At 38.1% G+C, this 16,860-nt stretch overlaps 1 protein-coding gene across 1 annotated transcript; it reads right to left on the bottom strand.

The window, feature by feature from the left end:
- Positions 1 to 239: 239 nt before the first annotated feature.
- On the bottom strand, positions 240 to 4,801 carry LOC122076043 (protein NRT1/ PTR FAMILY 5.6-like). The gene is made up of 4 exons (XM_042641322.1): positions 4,557 to 4,801; positions 2,654 to 2,871; positions 1,866 to 2,413; positions 240 to 1,350 (listed from the first exon to the last, which is right to left on the bottom strand). The coding sequence occupies exons 1-4, from the start codon at positions 4,708 to 4,710 to the stop codon at positions 444 to 446; spliced, it is 1,827 nt and encodes a 608-aa protein (XP_042497256.1). The 5' UTR covers positions 4,711 to 4,801; the 3' UTR covers positions 240 to 443.
- Positions 4,802 to 16,860: the final 12,059 nt, after the last annotated feature.

Genomic DNA, 16,860 nt, shown 5'->3' with positions numbered 1-16,860 from the left:
AATACTGTTAATTCTCGCATGGCGTATCAAGAACAGAAAGATCCATTAGATAATGAACTATTGGTTCTAAGTCATCTCTGGCAATGAATCAATAATTCGAAATGTTTTTCTTGCATATTCTTGATGAGCCAGCATTTTATATATAAATGATGGAGGATTTATTTGGGAAGCAAGAAGCCCCACATCTCTTCATCAGCAAAGAATTCTCGACGTGAAAACACAGAGACAAAGAGCTGATCTTTGAATAGAAAAAAAGTGCTTAGATTTTAATTGAAAATTAGGTGGCTTTATTTTGCTACAATGAAGTGCTTCACCCATGGAGACAATCACAACCATATCCCCTTCTTTTGCTACAATGGATCAGATTCTTCATTTACAGATTGCAATAGAAAACGTAAAGTACCAACCTAGAAAAGCTATCACACTCCTTGCTATAATTCATCTCAGGCCATGAATTCTGCTCCATCTTTCTCATAACAGTCAGCAATAGCCACCCTTCTCTGCACATTTTTGTAGGAATACCTCCTAGCTAAGAAGACATATATGCACAAGTTCACTGCATTCATGGCTGCTAACAACCAATAAAAATTGTCCACGCGGCTGCTGTTCATGTCTTTGCCAAACCAACTCTTCCCACTTCTGTGTGTCACATGATCAACAATGGTTATCAATAGACTACTAAGGAAGCTCCCAAGACCAATCACACTTAGGTATAAAGCTATCCCTAAGCTTCTCATGGAATCAGGAACTTGGTCATAGAAGTACTCTTGCAAACCCACCAGAGTGAACCCATCCCCTATACCAATTAGCAAGAATTGTGGGATTAACCAGAACACACTCATCGGAACACTGCCGCCGATGGTTAGCCCTCCTTGAATAATTTCCCTCTCAACTAGGTTAAGTCTTTTTCTTTCCACCAAGGCAGCAACAACCATTGTTACACTTGAGAACACCATCCCAATACCAATCCTTTGTAGGATCTTAATGCCTCTTTCATTCCCCTTAACTTTTCGCAGTACAGGTTCTAGGATCTTGTCATAGATGACAACAGCAATGGTCATTCCAATAGCAGCAAGAGCATAGATTGTAGCTGGGGGGATCTCAAAATCATGGCTTATCCGTCTGTTCATGGTACTGGATTGTTTAATGAAAAAAGTGGCAGTTTGAGCTATACATATTCCAAATATTAAGGAAGATGCCCAAATAGGGAACATGTTGAGAACAAGCTTCATCTCTTCCACTTTGGTAACTGTTGCTAATCTCCATGGACTCTGGTGCTTCTCTATCGATCCTTTCTCGTTACCATTGATATCTTCATCATCTTCAATGATTGCAGCCTTGTCAAAAAACCTGCAAACTCAAATTATACATTTGTGAATTGCCATAGATTGAATTAATTCAGAAAGAAAGCTATGTGACAATTTTAATCTTGGGTCCTCCTAGCCGTCTCTATGCCTAGTGAAGTATAACGCTTCACTATTTGTCACTTGAAAGTACATGAGTTAATTAGTTCATGTGATAGAGGACCCAACATACATTTCAATGGCTTAAAATTTAATCCAAAATAAGCAGAGAAAGTTGCTCAAACTCTGATTCAAAGTTTTAGTAAAATTACCAAAAATGTCATCTACTGGAGATGAATATAAAATACCAAATGACATTTTTTGTAAGTTGAGCTACTTCCTTTACTCATTTTAAGCTAAAATTGTACCAATGAGATGCTTGTTTGGTTCTCTATCACATGGACTAACCCATGCACGACAACTATGTGGCAAATAGTGAAATGTGATACTTCACTAGGCATAGTGATGGAAAAGAAAACCTTTTAGGATATAATCTAATAAGCTATTGTAGGGCTCACTTACTTGAGCTTAGGTGTATGGCACAAAAGCCTTCCTTGGGTTTTCTGTGTCTTGGGAACTTCATATAATTGAGCAGAATCAGAAGGATTGGGAAGATTTCTCTTGATTATAGCTGCTACCAACACCTGCAACAAGGGTGTCAAAGGGCTTCCTTCTGGGACCCTGAATCGGTACAATGGTCTTCCTACATAGAAGATTACAATTGAAATAGCCATAACCACAGAAAGAATGAAATCTGCAGCACCCCAACTGACATAGTCTTCCACATAGACTATCACTGATACACCAAGCAGAAGACCACAGCATAGACCAAAATTCCACCAGTTAAAGTAAGACATCTTCTTCTTTCTTTCTTCAGAATGGTCATCATCAAACTGGTCACCTCCAAAGCTCTCCAGAGAGGGTTTGTGACCTCCTGTTCCTACTGAGATCAAGTACATAGATAGGAAGAATATGATCTCATGAATCTTTGTGGACTTGGTACAGTACTTCTCCATTTTGCAAGGCTTCAAGCTTGGTATCATTTCGGACATTGTTAATAGGATCAAGCCCTGTTAAATTAGTTTTTTGGAGTAGTTAGGTCTTGATATATATAGTAATGGGGGCATACGCAATAATAAGTCTAGATCCTCTCCCCGTGTGGTGACCTCCCCACATGAGGATACACCATCCATTGGCTCTGACCTCAATGGATGGTGGATCCCCATGTGACGGGAAGGATAACTCCTCTCCCCACGTGGGTAGCTGATTCGGTCGCTGCAATAATCTGTAAGAGATTATTAATGTTATACCAAGAGATAGATAAAAGCCGAGATGAGGACTGCGCGAAATCTCCCAAAGTACGAGTCGGCGAGGAAGCCTCCAATGAGTGGCATCATGGTTGTTACTCCTAACCAGTAGTTTACATTCTTGGCTGCCATTGTAAGGTCTTGATGAAGCACTTTGGTGAGGTATGTGATGAGATTCATTGCTATTCCAAAATAGCTCAACCTCTCACTAAACTCAATTGCTATCTCATCACAGGAAGATTAATGATTAAATCATATAATAATATAATAATAAATAAAGATGACTAACAAAAAGGTAACACTACCATTAATCTTATTAGATTTTTTTTCTTTTTAACTTGATATATTATCAGATAAGGACCATTGTTATGCTTCAGTGACCAACAGTGGAAGATGCAAAAGGCAGGGAGAATCTTAGAGCTCCATGTGCTACCCCATGTTCTCAAAGATTCGCAGTTCTTTTTGTGTTTGGTTGGGGACCTTTGAGGCCAAGTAGGGTTAGTGATATTTATCCATAGGTTGCTACTTTCCCAAGAAAGTGGAACACCTTAATGTGCTTTGCTCTTACAAAAGAAGATGGAGTGTAATGTATCATTTGAAAATAAAAGTGATGTCGTTTTGTCCTCTTCTGGCCAGCAAGAACCACTTAAAGTATGCAAAAAACAAAGAGAGAATCTACTTGGGGCAGGAGAGAGAGAGAGAGAGAGAGAGAGAGAGAGAGAGAGAGAGAGAGAGAGAGAGAGAGAGAGAGAGAGAGAGAGGTCTAGGGAGGCATTTCTGCTTAATGAAATTGATGGGGAAGGTTCATATTAGTTGTGTGGTGTTTTCCACTAGTTTCTACTTTACACGAATGAAATCTAGGGATAGCAAACATATGATACTGCGAGAACTACAAGCCATAATGGTGGGACTTTACTTGAGAAAAAAAAATGGTACAATTCGTATATTTTGACTATGGAATTCCTTCAATTGAGTGCCACACGAGAAGATTGTCCCTATCTATTCTACACAGGAGTCAGTATCTCTTTGGAAAGAGATCAAAGACCTGACACACGATCAAGAGGCAGGATGGTCATTCACTTTGCAAGTGTTCGGAGACAAAGGTAACATAACCTGGCAGTGATCTCTTGCCTTTTTTTTTGCCTTTTTGGGCGGGAGAGGGGAAGAACCTACTTGGTTGCTCCCTCTATGCCTACACATAGGATCTATGAAATACGCTCTTACTTCTTTGGTTGGATGCCTATGCAAGTACTCCCACTGGCCCAGAGACTAGCTCTCTCTCTCTCTCTCTCCTTGATAATTATGAGGGAAAAACAACACCACTCTTCCGCCTAGACATATATAGGTCACACAGCCCTTGGTTTTAGGGAGATAAGGCTATGAAAAGACGCCTCTGCCCCTGCAATCAGGAGTGTTGTCTGAAAGTGGGAACACTGACAAGTAGCGTTCCTCTTCCCTTATAAGAAACACTTCACAAGAATTGCTTGATAGAGTAGGACACTATTAACCATGAAACAATTAGTCACCATGCATATCTAGCATCTGCTACTGTGAGAGTAGATATAGCAAACCAAAGCATCAACAAGGTTATAACTTTAACTTTAACTAACAATAATTAAGTCATCATTAAGTAACTACACAACAGATTTGGGGAATGTTTGTAAGACAAGAAAGTGGTTCACTACCAGTTGTTTGTGAATGAAGAAAGGTAATCTAAAGTGATATTTAAGCCCCATGGCATGACCAAACTAACAAGCTAGCATCTTGGAGAAATGGAGATTTAGAGAATTGACAAGGCAAATATACTACTTAGAAATGAAATGATAAACAAAGAGAACTGCAACACTAAGTACTTCAGGGAAGGGAATTAATTAATCATTCCTATTACTTCTGGGAAGGTCCTTACCTATAATGAAAAGGGAGGCTTTCCATACACCAGTGGAAGCTCGGAGAGGGATCCTTCCTTTGTAATCAACAGATGAGTCATGAACCCATTTCTCCTCATTAACTTCCCCTACAGACTCACCTCTCTTCATCTTCTCCACTCCTTCTTGCTCCATCACTAGTAGCTGAATGTAAGGATGGAATTTTGTGTGTAATTAAGGTGAGGGTTTGGTTCTGTCCTTATATAGAGATGATTCCTTACTTTAGGTAAGTGGAATTTCCCTTTTTCCTCCAGGGCTTTGAGAAAACAAAAGTGTTTAGATAATGACTAAATAGTGAAGACTTCGGTTTCTACCCAAAAAAATAAGAGACTGGTAGAATACGATACTTTAATTTACCACTCAGATATCGCAATCTGGTCCTATATGGTATAATAAAATCCACTGACGACTAGGTTTCTTCTTAGACCACCCAAGTCAAAAAGATATGTAGTAGCTTAGCTTAAGTCCACATTTCTTCTAAAGTTTCCAACATAAGAAATAAGAAGACGCTGTAGTTTCTTGGCCCACTACGGTTCAAATTGAACTTCAAGTAATGGGTATGGCAGGTCTAGATTTTGAGTGTCCAAATTTTTGGGGTTTCACGTGAATGATGTAAATAATAGTTATATAATAGAAATATAGAGTCTGATATGAAGACTTATAGGTATTTGGGCATCCTCTTCTTAACGATTAATTTTCTCTCACACAATTATTATTATTTTCTATCAATTAGTTTCCACGTCTGATTGATGGCATTGCAGAAGGTAGGGGAAACTGATTTGGCTTGGGGTGTCTGGCTTTGTCCAGTTGTGATTGTATTTCTTTTTTCTTCCTTCATATTTTTTAATATAAATGATCTATCAATGAAAAAGAAAAAAAATCTCTATCATATCTTTTAAGAGGAAATTTCACTCCCCTCTCTTGAATGTTTCATCTATTACACTACCTTCCCCTGCGAAGTTTATAATTACATACTTTTCCCTCTTAAATTGTAGATTCTATCAACTGTACCCTGATCGTGAGTGGAAAACTGTTAAGTGAGAAATCATGTTGTACAAAATTACATTAAACCCCAAAATACCCTTGATCCAATGGAGATGACCTATTTGCACTCAACCCTTATTGTCATCTTCTTCCATGACGAAACAATTAACCGATTGGGATTTAGGCTTTTTGAACTTGGGATTTGCGATTCTGAAATCAGAGAGAGGGATTTAGGGTTTTGGAGATTGGATTCCGCGTCGCCATTGTTGGATTTAGTATTCCTAATATCAGGTTGTAGATAAAGTGTTTTCTAAAATCGCTTTTGGGTTCCAGATTTTCACCTCTCTGTTTTGCGATTGGTTGAAGTCCTGAAGACCGATTACCCCCCTATTGTCATTACTATAAGGGGAGTGTTATAAACTTTTGCGATTGGGTTGAAGTCCTGAAGATCAATTACTCCAAGGCTGGTAAGTGAAATCAACCCCTTCTTATCTTGTTCTTTACATTGCTTCTTATAGTCCAACGATTTGGGCAAAAGGGCTTCCATTTCCATTATTGCTCCTTCATGCTTCTGTGCTGGTATACAATTGGTTTTTTTATAGTTGAATTTTAGGTGGGTCATTGAAAATGTATAATTGATGTCTGTTGTATGGATCAAGGTCTTTTTGTTTGCTTTGTAGAGCTTGCACTATGATTTGATAGTATCAATAGAGATTTTATTATTTTTTCTCACAAACACACAGATATGGATTTGGCAGTATCAATGGCATGCATTTATATATTTGAATTTGATTTGGCAGTATCAATGGATTGTATTTACATATGGATTTTGTACCTTTCTCAATGGAGATTTTACATTTTTTGATCACAAACACCCAGATACAGCAGATTTTGTATCAATGGATTGCATTTACATAGCCAATTTTATCCCATCCATAAGTTTTGAAAGATTATTCAATTGGAAATGGTGAATTATGAGTAGTGGAAAGGTTAATCATCAAGAGTGATCAAAATTGAGTGAAACCCATGCTATCCTGCATAACTGTTATCTTACCAGTTTTTAAAATAAAGAAAAAAAAAATCTGCCTCTTCATGTTTTGGAATGGTAGTCTGACCAGGTAGCTAGCTATGTGGAATTCCTTTTTATGAGTTAGATTAAAACTGGGAGAAGATTAAAATTTTCTGTTCAGTGGAAAGCATGTTGATTTGGTTAGAATGCTTGAATGCTTTGGATCATCTGGGTTTATGCATGGCTGTTGTTTGAAATAGGCAGGGATTCATTTATTGATATTCTTGAATGTTTTGGATCATTGTGTTTATGTAATATCTTGTGTTTTTTTTCATCAGAATCATTCATCATTGAATGGAAATTAGAGCTATCATATATTACCATTATGACTTGAATCCGTTTGCACGTACCCAGTTGATCCGGATGAGTACTGTTATCAGGACATGGTATGTGATATTTATAGCACAATTATCAAACATGTACCAGCAGGACATACCATCACATTTAAAGTGAAGTGCATAATTCCTTCCAACCACCAGATGGAAGTGAACGAGGATGCAAGTTTATTGGACATGTTTGGATTGTATCAAAATTTTAATTGCATAAATTTGTATGTATATGATCTTCATTGGGATGAGAATCCAAGTGAATGGTTTCCCTGGTGGACTAGTCAAACGGGAGAACGTTGATAGGTGTGTCCAACAAAGTCAATGTGACTTTGGTGATGATGTGATGCAGAATCAGCATGGCAGTGGAACTGATGTACTACGAAGTCAATGTGGTTTTGGAAGTGTTGTGCAGAAAATTCAGACATCTGGTGGCCATATGATAAAGCACCAAGTAAGAAGCACTGGTGGTACCTATAGGGCTTCAGCTGGTGGTGAACATAACAATATGAGTGACATGACTGATTTAGTTGGTATTGATGCAACTAATAATATTGTTGATGGGAATGATATGAATGATGGCAGTAAGACAGTTGGTAAGAGTACTGATGAAGTCATACATTGTATTGTTGATGTGGATGATGGAAATGATATGAATGATGGCAGTAAGACAGTTAGTAAGAGTACTGATGAAGTCATACTTGATGTTTCAAGTGCAAGTGATGTTGACTAGAATTCTCTATCCGAAGATGAGAGTGAGATGAATGATAAAGAGGAGATCATTGATGGTGTTGATGGTCATGTTGATAGGATAGACGGTACAGGAGTTGTAACAATAGATAACAATGAAGCATTATCTGATCAAAGTGATGAAGACTACTATGCACTATTCTGTAAGGAAGAGAATGTTTGTCATGGGGATATGATAAAACTAGAGAAAGGGATGCTTTTTGATAATGTAAATCATTTCAGGGCTATTCTTAAAGACTATGCTATTCAAAAGGGTTTTGAACTGTTGAAAACTAAGATGAGAAGTCAAGAGTGATTGCTTTGCGTGCAGCAGTGGGGTGTACATAGCGGATCCACACTTCACCTGCAACAAATGAAGGAGTAACCTACATGGTTAAGTCTTTATGCATAGACCATTCTTGTGCAAGGGCTAAACGAAACAAGGATATTACTTCTACTTGGATAGCCCGACACATTGCTTCTCAAGTAAAGGCAGACCCAAATATGAAAGTGAATGCAATGGTTGCATATTTCAAGGAAAATTTTCATGTTCAAATTCCTTATATGACATTGTATAGATCCAAAAAGCATGCAGCTGAATTCAATGAAGGTAGCCATTCTAAGTTATCCATTCTAAGTCATTCGCAAAGCTACCTAAATATGGAGAACTACGGCTACAAAGAAATTCTGTAAATTTATTCAAGCTGCAATTCCATTAGAGAGAGAAAATGTTAGACCCTCCCGTCTTCAAAAGATTGTTCATTGCTTTCATGACATGCATTGATGGTTTTGTGAAAGGCTGTAAACCATTCATAGCTCTTGATGGTTGCCACCTGAAAGGGATGTATGGAGGGGTACTGCTTGTTGCCGTCTCTGTTGATGGCAACAAAGGGTTATTCCCTATGGCATATGGTATTGTGGATGTTGAATGCGAAGAAAGTTGGGTTTTCTTTTTGACAAACTTATTTAGTTGTCTTCAAATTGCAGAGGAGAAATTTTCCATTACATTTATGTCAGATAGACAAAAGGTGGGTTACCTTCTTAACTATATGCATATGCACTTATAACTATAGGACACACTCCTACTTTTTGGTGTACTTAGTCTTTTTAATTTTCTAATATGTAAGGACTACATGAAGCCATCAATGCATATTTCCAGATTGTTACCATAGATGCTACAATGGGCATATGTACCACAATTTCAGAACCAGGTTTCTAGGAGTGTCACTTAGAAGATATTTTTGGTTAGCATCTAGGGCTTTCACTGCATTCTTGTTTGAAAAGGCAATGACAGAGATAAAATTAATAAACAAAGAAGCATATGATTGATTGAACAACGTTAAAACTGACATGTGGGCTAGGCATGCAATTGACTTTGGGTGCAAGAGCGATCATATCAGAAATAATATGGTCGAATGCTTCAATCAGTGGATTGCACCTTTTAGGAGCAAGCCTGTCCTACTCATAGTTGATAAGGTATGGAAGTAGTTGATGGATGTAACACATAAGAGATATTAGTTGGGTTGCACATATAATGGGAAGGTCACCCCAAGAATAAAGACAATATTGGATTTGATCCGAACACTATTAAGAGGATTTGTAGTCCAAACTGTTGAAATACATGAGTTTGAGGTCATTGATACTGAAGGAAGGTATGTGGTTGATTTGAAAAATCAAACCTGTGGTTGTAGAGTATGAGAAAGTACTAGATTACCCTGTAGGCATACAATAACCTATATTGTTACTAAAAGAGAAAGCTTGGATAGTAATTGTCATGAGTACTATAACATAAAAGCATACTTGGCAGCTTATGAGGTTATAATCCATCCATTGCCTGGATTGCAAGAGGTAAGTGAAGAAAACAGAATTGGTATTGTACAACCTCCACCCATCAAGAGACTTCCAGTGAGACCACATACAAATAGGAAGAAGGAAACTGATGAAGTCCCACCTGGTCAGCGGTGAAAAAGATCAGCATTTGCCAAGTATAGCAGATGCAACCAGGAAGGCCACGACAAGAGAAGATGTATAGGACCTCCAGTGAAACAGGAAGCAAAATCATGCCAGGTTTTCAGTGACATATGTTTAATATTATGAAATTTTAGTGTTCTTATCCATTTGGATTTGACTAATAGGTACTCATGTTTATGTAGAGAAATGAGCAGCCTGGAAGTCAATCTGATATAAGCAATTCTCAAATAATGACCAGATTACAAGATTCTACAATGAGCACTGAGTTGAGCATGCAATCCAAGGTTAATACACACCTGCAAGCTAAGGAAGCCAAAAGGAAAGCAAGGGAACAGAGGAAGAAGGCATCTGCTGTGGGGAGTGGAATGCAATGGAGAGAGAGAATGCAATGAAGATTTAATTAGATTAGATGGTCAATAGTGAATCTTTGTAATGCTAATGAAAACGTTTTCTTGGTTGATGGATTTGATGTTTAAGACAATACTTGTACTACTCTATATCTTTTGGGTTTGATGTTCTTATGGATGTTTAGACCTTATTTGACTTTTTGGTGGAATGTTTAGTATTGTCATAATTTCCAGGTCGTATTTTTGGATTATACAGATTAAGTGATGAAATGCTACCAAAATGTTACCAAAATTATGCCAAAATTTTATCAAGATTTCTAATACCTTGCCACATACACAACATATTTTATTACACAACGTTTCCATTACACAATATAGTTTAGTGCACAACATAGTTCCTTACTTAATATTGTACTTAATTACATCAAACTTTTAGATTTTTTGGCCTATAAATATGAATACAAATACACCTACGAAGAAAACTAATACAAAATTACAAAACATTTTCATTGATCCAGCAAAGTTCACTGTTTCATCCACCCTTATCTTCACACTCTGCATCTCCTACTGCAACCCATGTAACACATCTTTGAACCCACACAACTCTTCTTGCAACCGCCTCACCTCCTCTTCCAACTCTTGTAAAGTATTGGTGGGATTGGGTAATAGATTGGTAGTCGATATATTTATAGGTTCACACCAAGCGAAGTGTTTGCATCCATTATAATCTGGGTAGCTATAAAAAAGTCTATTTGGGTTATCAACGGTCTCTGAGATCCTAATCACAGCTTTCCGATTACACCTGCATTTTATGGATTTGTACTTGAAAACTCCGGGTGTGCTGCAATTACTTGAGGTAGACATTTACCTGTCACAAATACAAATGTGATGTAAGCATATGACGAAAAAACTTAGTTAAACATAAAAATAAAAAATTAGAACTCATATGGGAAAAATGATTATGATCCTGTTGGAAAAAATGATTACGAATCCATGTAAGTTATGTGGATATAGTTTTTGTTGGAATATTCACTCGAGCATACTAACTCAGGTATTCACCAAAACAAAAGAGCACCTATAGCTGCAGGAGAAAGAAGGCAAAAAACATTGGAACTCCAGTGCAATTAAGCCGCAAAAGAGCTTAAAATGCCTCTGATATCAAACCCAATATATATATATATATATATATATAAATTTCTTGAAGGATTCCCAAACTGATAAAACCCTTAAAATTGCTCAAACTTGAACGAGATGTACTGTACTATGAATAAAGCAAACTTCGATAGATTCAGCAAACCAATTTGAAGACTGTTTGTATATAAGTTGCTAATTGTATTAAAAATTGAAGGGAAAGATGATTTATTTTTAAGAATCAACATGAATCACATCAATCAACACATCTCTATTATGGTGGATTGGGCTGGAGAGAATGTTGGGATGTCTTTTATTCATGCAAGTTCTTTTAAGATTGAGTGGCGCCAGTTGTGGTTTGACCTGGAATCTTAGGTTGCATCGAGATTGCCTTGGACTGTTATAGGGGACTTCAATGCCACCTTGATGTCTCATGAAAAAAAAGGTCCTGGTCATTTTAATCTCAACTCGGTGGCTAAGTTTCAAGTGATGGTGGATGTTTATGGGTTACTTTCTGCCCCTTCTCAAGGCAGGAAATTTACCGGGTCTAACAATCGGCGGAGGGGTCATGTACTGGCTATTTTAGACCATAGTTTCTGTAATGAAAAATGGCTTAATGTTTTTAAAAACATTGGGCAACGGGTGTTACCGAGTTCTTGCTTAGATCATTCCCCTCTCTTGATCTCTTCTTAGTGTGTGCCTAAACCAAGAAATTGCCCTTTTCGCTTTCATGGTTTTTGGATGGATAATGGTAATTTTTTATCTGTGGTAGATGAGGCTTGGAAGGTGAATGTGGGGGGTAATGCCATTTTTATTCTAGGTCAGAAGCTGAAGCATGTTAAATTAAAATTAAAATCTTGGGCGAGGGAAACCTTCCCAAATTTTAATCTAGAAGTAGACAAGGCTTTGCTAGATTTAAAGAATGTGTAGGATCTGATTGATGCTTCAGGCATGTCTGATGATTTATTCAACAAAGAGGCTGATGCCAAGACAGCCTTAATTACTGCTAGCAGTATGCAAGAAAAGGTGTGGGTTGAAAAGGCAAAGTTGAGATGGATGAAAGAGGGAGATGGGAACTCAAAATTCTTTCATTTTTTGGTGAAGATGAGAAAGGCTTGGAACCAAATATCTACTTAAAAAAATGGGTCCTGGGTGTATGACCAGCAGGGTATAGCCTCTCATATTTCTAGCTTTTTCCAAAGGTTTCATGAAGCTTCTGAAATTTCTGTCCATCAGGATCTGTTGGAGTGCATTCCTAAGGTGTTATTAGATGAAGATGTTGCTTCTCTAGATTTCATTCCGAGTTGGGCTGAAATCAAGCAGGCTATGTGGGATTTAGATCCTAAGAGGTCCCCTTGTCCTGATGGCTTCCCAGGGAAGTTTTTCAGGAAGAGTTGGGATATTGTGGAGGCTGATTTTTGCAGGGCAGTTGTTTCTTTTTTTTTGTGGCTGGTAACCTGCTAAAAGGGATTAACAATTGCTTTATTACCTTGATCCCAAAGGTGGAGGGTGCCTCCTCTTTGGACAGATTTTGCCCAATCTGTATGGGTAATTTTTTTTTACAAGGTGTTATCTAAGATTATGTCTTTGCGTCTGATGGGGCTGTTGCCCAGGTTGATTTCGGAAAAACAGGGCACCTTTCAAAAGGTAACGATTATCTCTTCAAATGTTAGCCTTTCTTCAGAGTTGGTAAATATTATGCATTCTACTGAAGTTGGATGTGCAGAAGGCTTATGACTCGGAGTTTCTTTTCGCTACTCTGGAAAGATTTGGATTTTCCTTAAGGTGGATTTCATGGATTCACCAGTTGTTGGTTTCTTCCAGAGTTTCTGTATTACTTAATGGTGGTCCTGTTGGTTTCCTTGGTGTGGGTAGAGGCTTGCGCCAAGGTGATCCTATATCTCCCATCCTTTTTATTTTAGCTGAAGAGGTGCTCTGTAGAGGACTGAAAAGGATGACTTGTGATGGGATTTTGAAGCTGCTGCCTGGCCCTAGATATGTGTCTATTCTCTCTCATCTTCATTTTGCAGACAACATTTTATTTTTATGAATGTCTTTGCTAAGTATATGAGGAATTTGTAGAATTTTTTGGTTAAATATCAAGTCTTTTTTGGGCAGAAATTTAACCTTGAAAAGAGTAGTCTATTTTTTTGGTAAGGTCACCCCTCACAGGAAACATTTTATTTCTGATTTTTTGGGTATCCCTTCAGCCAGGTTGCCCACAAAATATTTGGGGGTGGAAGCATTTAAAGGGAGAGTGAAAAAATAATATATGTTTCCCTTGCTGGATAAAATTAAAAAGAGGTTGGCCGGATGGAAGGGAAGACTATTGTCAATGGCTGGAAGGGTAGAGTTGGTGAGATCGGTTATTTCCAGTATCCTGAGTCACAATTTTGGAATTTATTAGTGGCCTGACTCCCCTATTAAAATGGTGGAAGGATGGATGTGAAACTTCATCTGGTCAGGTGATATGGAGTCACGAAAAAAAATAGTGGTTAAATGGGAGGATGGTTGCAGGCCTAAATGCGAGTGTGGTTTGGGGATCAGAAGGCTCAGGGATGTGAATTTTTCCTACTTATGTAAGTTGGCAAGGCAGATAAAGCATAGTAATTCGTCAATGAGTTCATTCTTCTGGGGTCGCTTTCTCAAGGTAGATGGCTCTCTAAGAAATGGTCATATTTCATCATTGATTTGGCTAGGCCTCAAAAAGGTCTGGGGCTTTGTTGAGTCTTAAAAGCAATGGATGGTAGGGAATGGCCAAAAAATCAAATTTTGGTCTGATCGCTGGCTGGGTTCAGGTCCATCATGGAGAGGTTGAGGATTGATCCTGATTCTTTAGAATCCCTGAGGGCTAAAGTTTCGGATTTTATTAGAAATAATTGCTGATTTCTTTCGAGGGTGGAGTCTGAGGTGATTTCTAGCATTTTTAAGGAAATAAGATGCATATATATCCCTAATTTGCAAGATGTGCGTCATTGGTGGCCCATCTCTTCTGGTGTATTTTCTATTAACTCAGCATGGGATACGATAAGGAAAAAATCGCCTAAAGTTGGATGGTTTTCTCTCCTATGGCAGTCGCAAATCCAACCTCGTCAAGCTATATTTGGGTGGAGGTTGATCCAAAATAAAATCCCTACAGATGCTAATGTGAAGAAGTGTGGGGTGTATCTGCCTTCTAGATGCAGTTTATGTGAGTTAGAGGAGGAATCTATTGAGCATTCTTCTTTAATTGCAACTTTTCCAAAGCTCTGTGGCGAAAATTTTGTGATTGTTTTGGAGTTCAGTGGATTGACTTCAGCGGTATGGAGATTTTCATAGCTTGGTGGAAATCTAAAATGAAGGCAGTCCCTTGTCAGAAGGTTTGGAGAAAAGGTTTTGTGTTAGTTCCTTATAGTATTTAGCTGGAAAGGAATTCTTGAAGATTCGATGGAATTCAAAGCCTATGGAGCATGTTTTTGCCATGATTATAACTGAAATTGCTTCCCAGTCTTTAGTGTTCATAGGTTCATCCATCTCCATTTCTAATCTTATGAGTGCTAGAAGGCTTGGCTTCTCAGAGGTGTGGTTCTCTCTGAGAGAATTTTTTGAAATATTTTGGTGTTGCCTGCCAAGAGGGTGGTCGAAACTAAACACTGATGGATGCTCCCTTGGGAATCCGAGGATGTCTGGAGCTGGGGGTGTATTTTGGAATGACAAGGGGGAGGTTAAGGCCAACTTCAGGAACTTCCTTGGGCTTCATACAAATTTTGAGGCTAAATTTATGGATGTGGTTTTAGGAATTGAACACGTTGAAAAGTTGGGCATTCAAAGGTTGTATGTTGTGGATTGAATGTGATTTGGTCGCGGTGGTGACCTTATTTCAAAAATTTAAGGTCCCGTGGATGGTTCATCGAAGATGGTTAGCTTGTATGAGGTTTTTGAGTATGATTGAGTGGAAAATCAGTCACTGCTATCGTGATGCCAATTCTATTGCTGACTATCTGTCTAAAACAGCGGTTCAACTTGAGGCTTCGGACTCGATGATGGTATGGCCGGCTCTGGTGAAGTTGGAGATTGATATGGATGGTTCTGGTTGTCCTAGATATAGGATGAGTTAGGTTGTTTAGTCCTTTTAAGCTTGTTGATTGTTCGGGTGCTTGGGTTGGTCCTTCTCTTTCTGCTGATGGCAATGCCGAAGGTGGATTAGGAGGACTGCCTTAGTCATCTTTTGGGCTGCCTGGGCTTATCTGCTGTCTCCACTCAGCTTTGTAAATTATATTATGTTTCTTTCTTTCTTTTATATTAATACAAATGATTTTTAGCAAAAAAAAAAAAATAATAATAATAATAAAAAATAAACTGTTCACCCAAAAGAAAAGAAGAACAACCCTTCAAGCACTTCTAAAATAGAAAGGTAATGAGACTCTATTGCTTCAAGAAATATCTCCTAGATTACCATCTTCCGTTTTTGAAGGAGTGAAAACATAAAGGAACAAATTTGAACACATAAACACGTTCACCCAAAAGAAAAGAACAACCCTTCAAGCACTTCTAAAATAGAAAGGTAATGACACTCTATTGCTTCAAGAAATATCTCCTAGATTACCATCTTCGGTTTTTGAAGGAGTGAAAACATAAAGGAACAAATTTGAATACATAAACACATCATCTCTGTCTTCTTCAACCATGAACATTCCAATGCTCTCAGAATAGGAACAAATTTGAAAGAATAAATGGTTACATCGAATGTGCAGAGCTCTAACATGGCAGTAAAGAAGGAGGGGGGAATCGGTGGTCTTACCTTCAGAAGCCAACACTGACCTCCTTCAATCGACATAGACGAAGAACTGCCAGACCTGATCGAAGTCAGAGAAGAAAGAGGGAACACCGCTGGGCTGATTCTTCCTCCAACGACTCATTCAAAGGAATCTGACTTATTCAGGTTTGTTCCCTAGCTAATATTTAGACAAAGGTGATAGGGGTAAAACGGACATTTAATATTTGATTCTAATAGTATTAACACCACATGATACTTTTGTCGCAGAGAGTCTGAGTGCAATAGATGAAACATTCAGGGGAGGGGAGTGAAATTTCCTCATCTTTTGATTATTATTATTATTATTATTTTTTGGTGAAACTCATCTTTTAATTATAAAGTAGAGATAAGAAGTGTTATTCGTAGTGCCTTAGATATCAGATTGGGGAAAATATTTTTTCTTTTGCTATAATTGAAAAAATATTTTTGCCACCACACATGAGTGACTGAAGAGATTTCAAGATTCATTTTATTATTGATAACCAGAATATATATAGTATAGTAACAGAGGCACCAAACACATAACTAATTACAACTGAACACGTGTCATAACTAACTCCTATCTCTAACAGGCCCCCTCAAGTTCATGGGGGGGGAGATCCCACTGTGAGATTGCCCTTAAGCAGATTGAATCGATTGCAAGAGAGACCTTTCGTTAGGGCATCTGCTAGCTGGTCAATCGTAGAGACATAGCGAACTTGCAAGTGACTGGAGCGTACCATATCCCTTACAAAGTGAAAATCAATTTCAATGTGTTTCATACGGGGGTGGAAGACCGGATTTGCTGCAAGGTATGTCGCACCAATATTGTCGTAGAGAATGAGAGGAGTCTGGGGAAGAAAAACTCTGAGCTCAAATAGTAAGGAACGCAACCAAAGGAGCTCTGTAGCTACAGAAGCAACAGCACGGTATTCAGCTTCTGTGGAGGATCGA

The sequence above is a fragment of the Macadamia integrifolia genome, chromosome 4 (assembly GCF_013358625.1).
Source record: "Macadamia integrifolia cultivar HAES 741 chromosome 4, SCU_Mint_v3, whole genome shotgun sequence".
Lineage (NCBI taxonomy): Eukaryota > Viridiplantae > Streptophyta > Magnoliopsida > Proteales > Proteaceae > Macadamia > Macadamia integrifolia.
The sequence above is the reverse complement of the archived record's forward strand: the minus strand, read 5'-3'. Positions and strand labels throughout refer to the sequence as shown.

Bases quoted from the DNA above. Each gene is read 5' to 3' on its own strand.
- LOC122076043 (XM_042641322.1), bottom strand. From the start codon at position 4,710: ATGGAGCAAGAAGGAGTGGAGAAGATGAAGAGAGGTGAGTCTGTAGGG. The intron at 2,872-4,556 runs GTAAGGACCTTC...GTGATGAGATAG, and splicing joins AGCCTCCCTTTTCATTATAG to CAATTGAGTTTAGTGAGAGG. The intron at 2,414-2,653 runs GTATAACATTAA...CTAATTTAACAG, and splicing joins CGGCTTTTATCTATCTCTTG to GGCTTGATCCTATTAACAAT.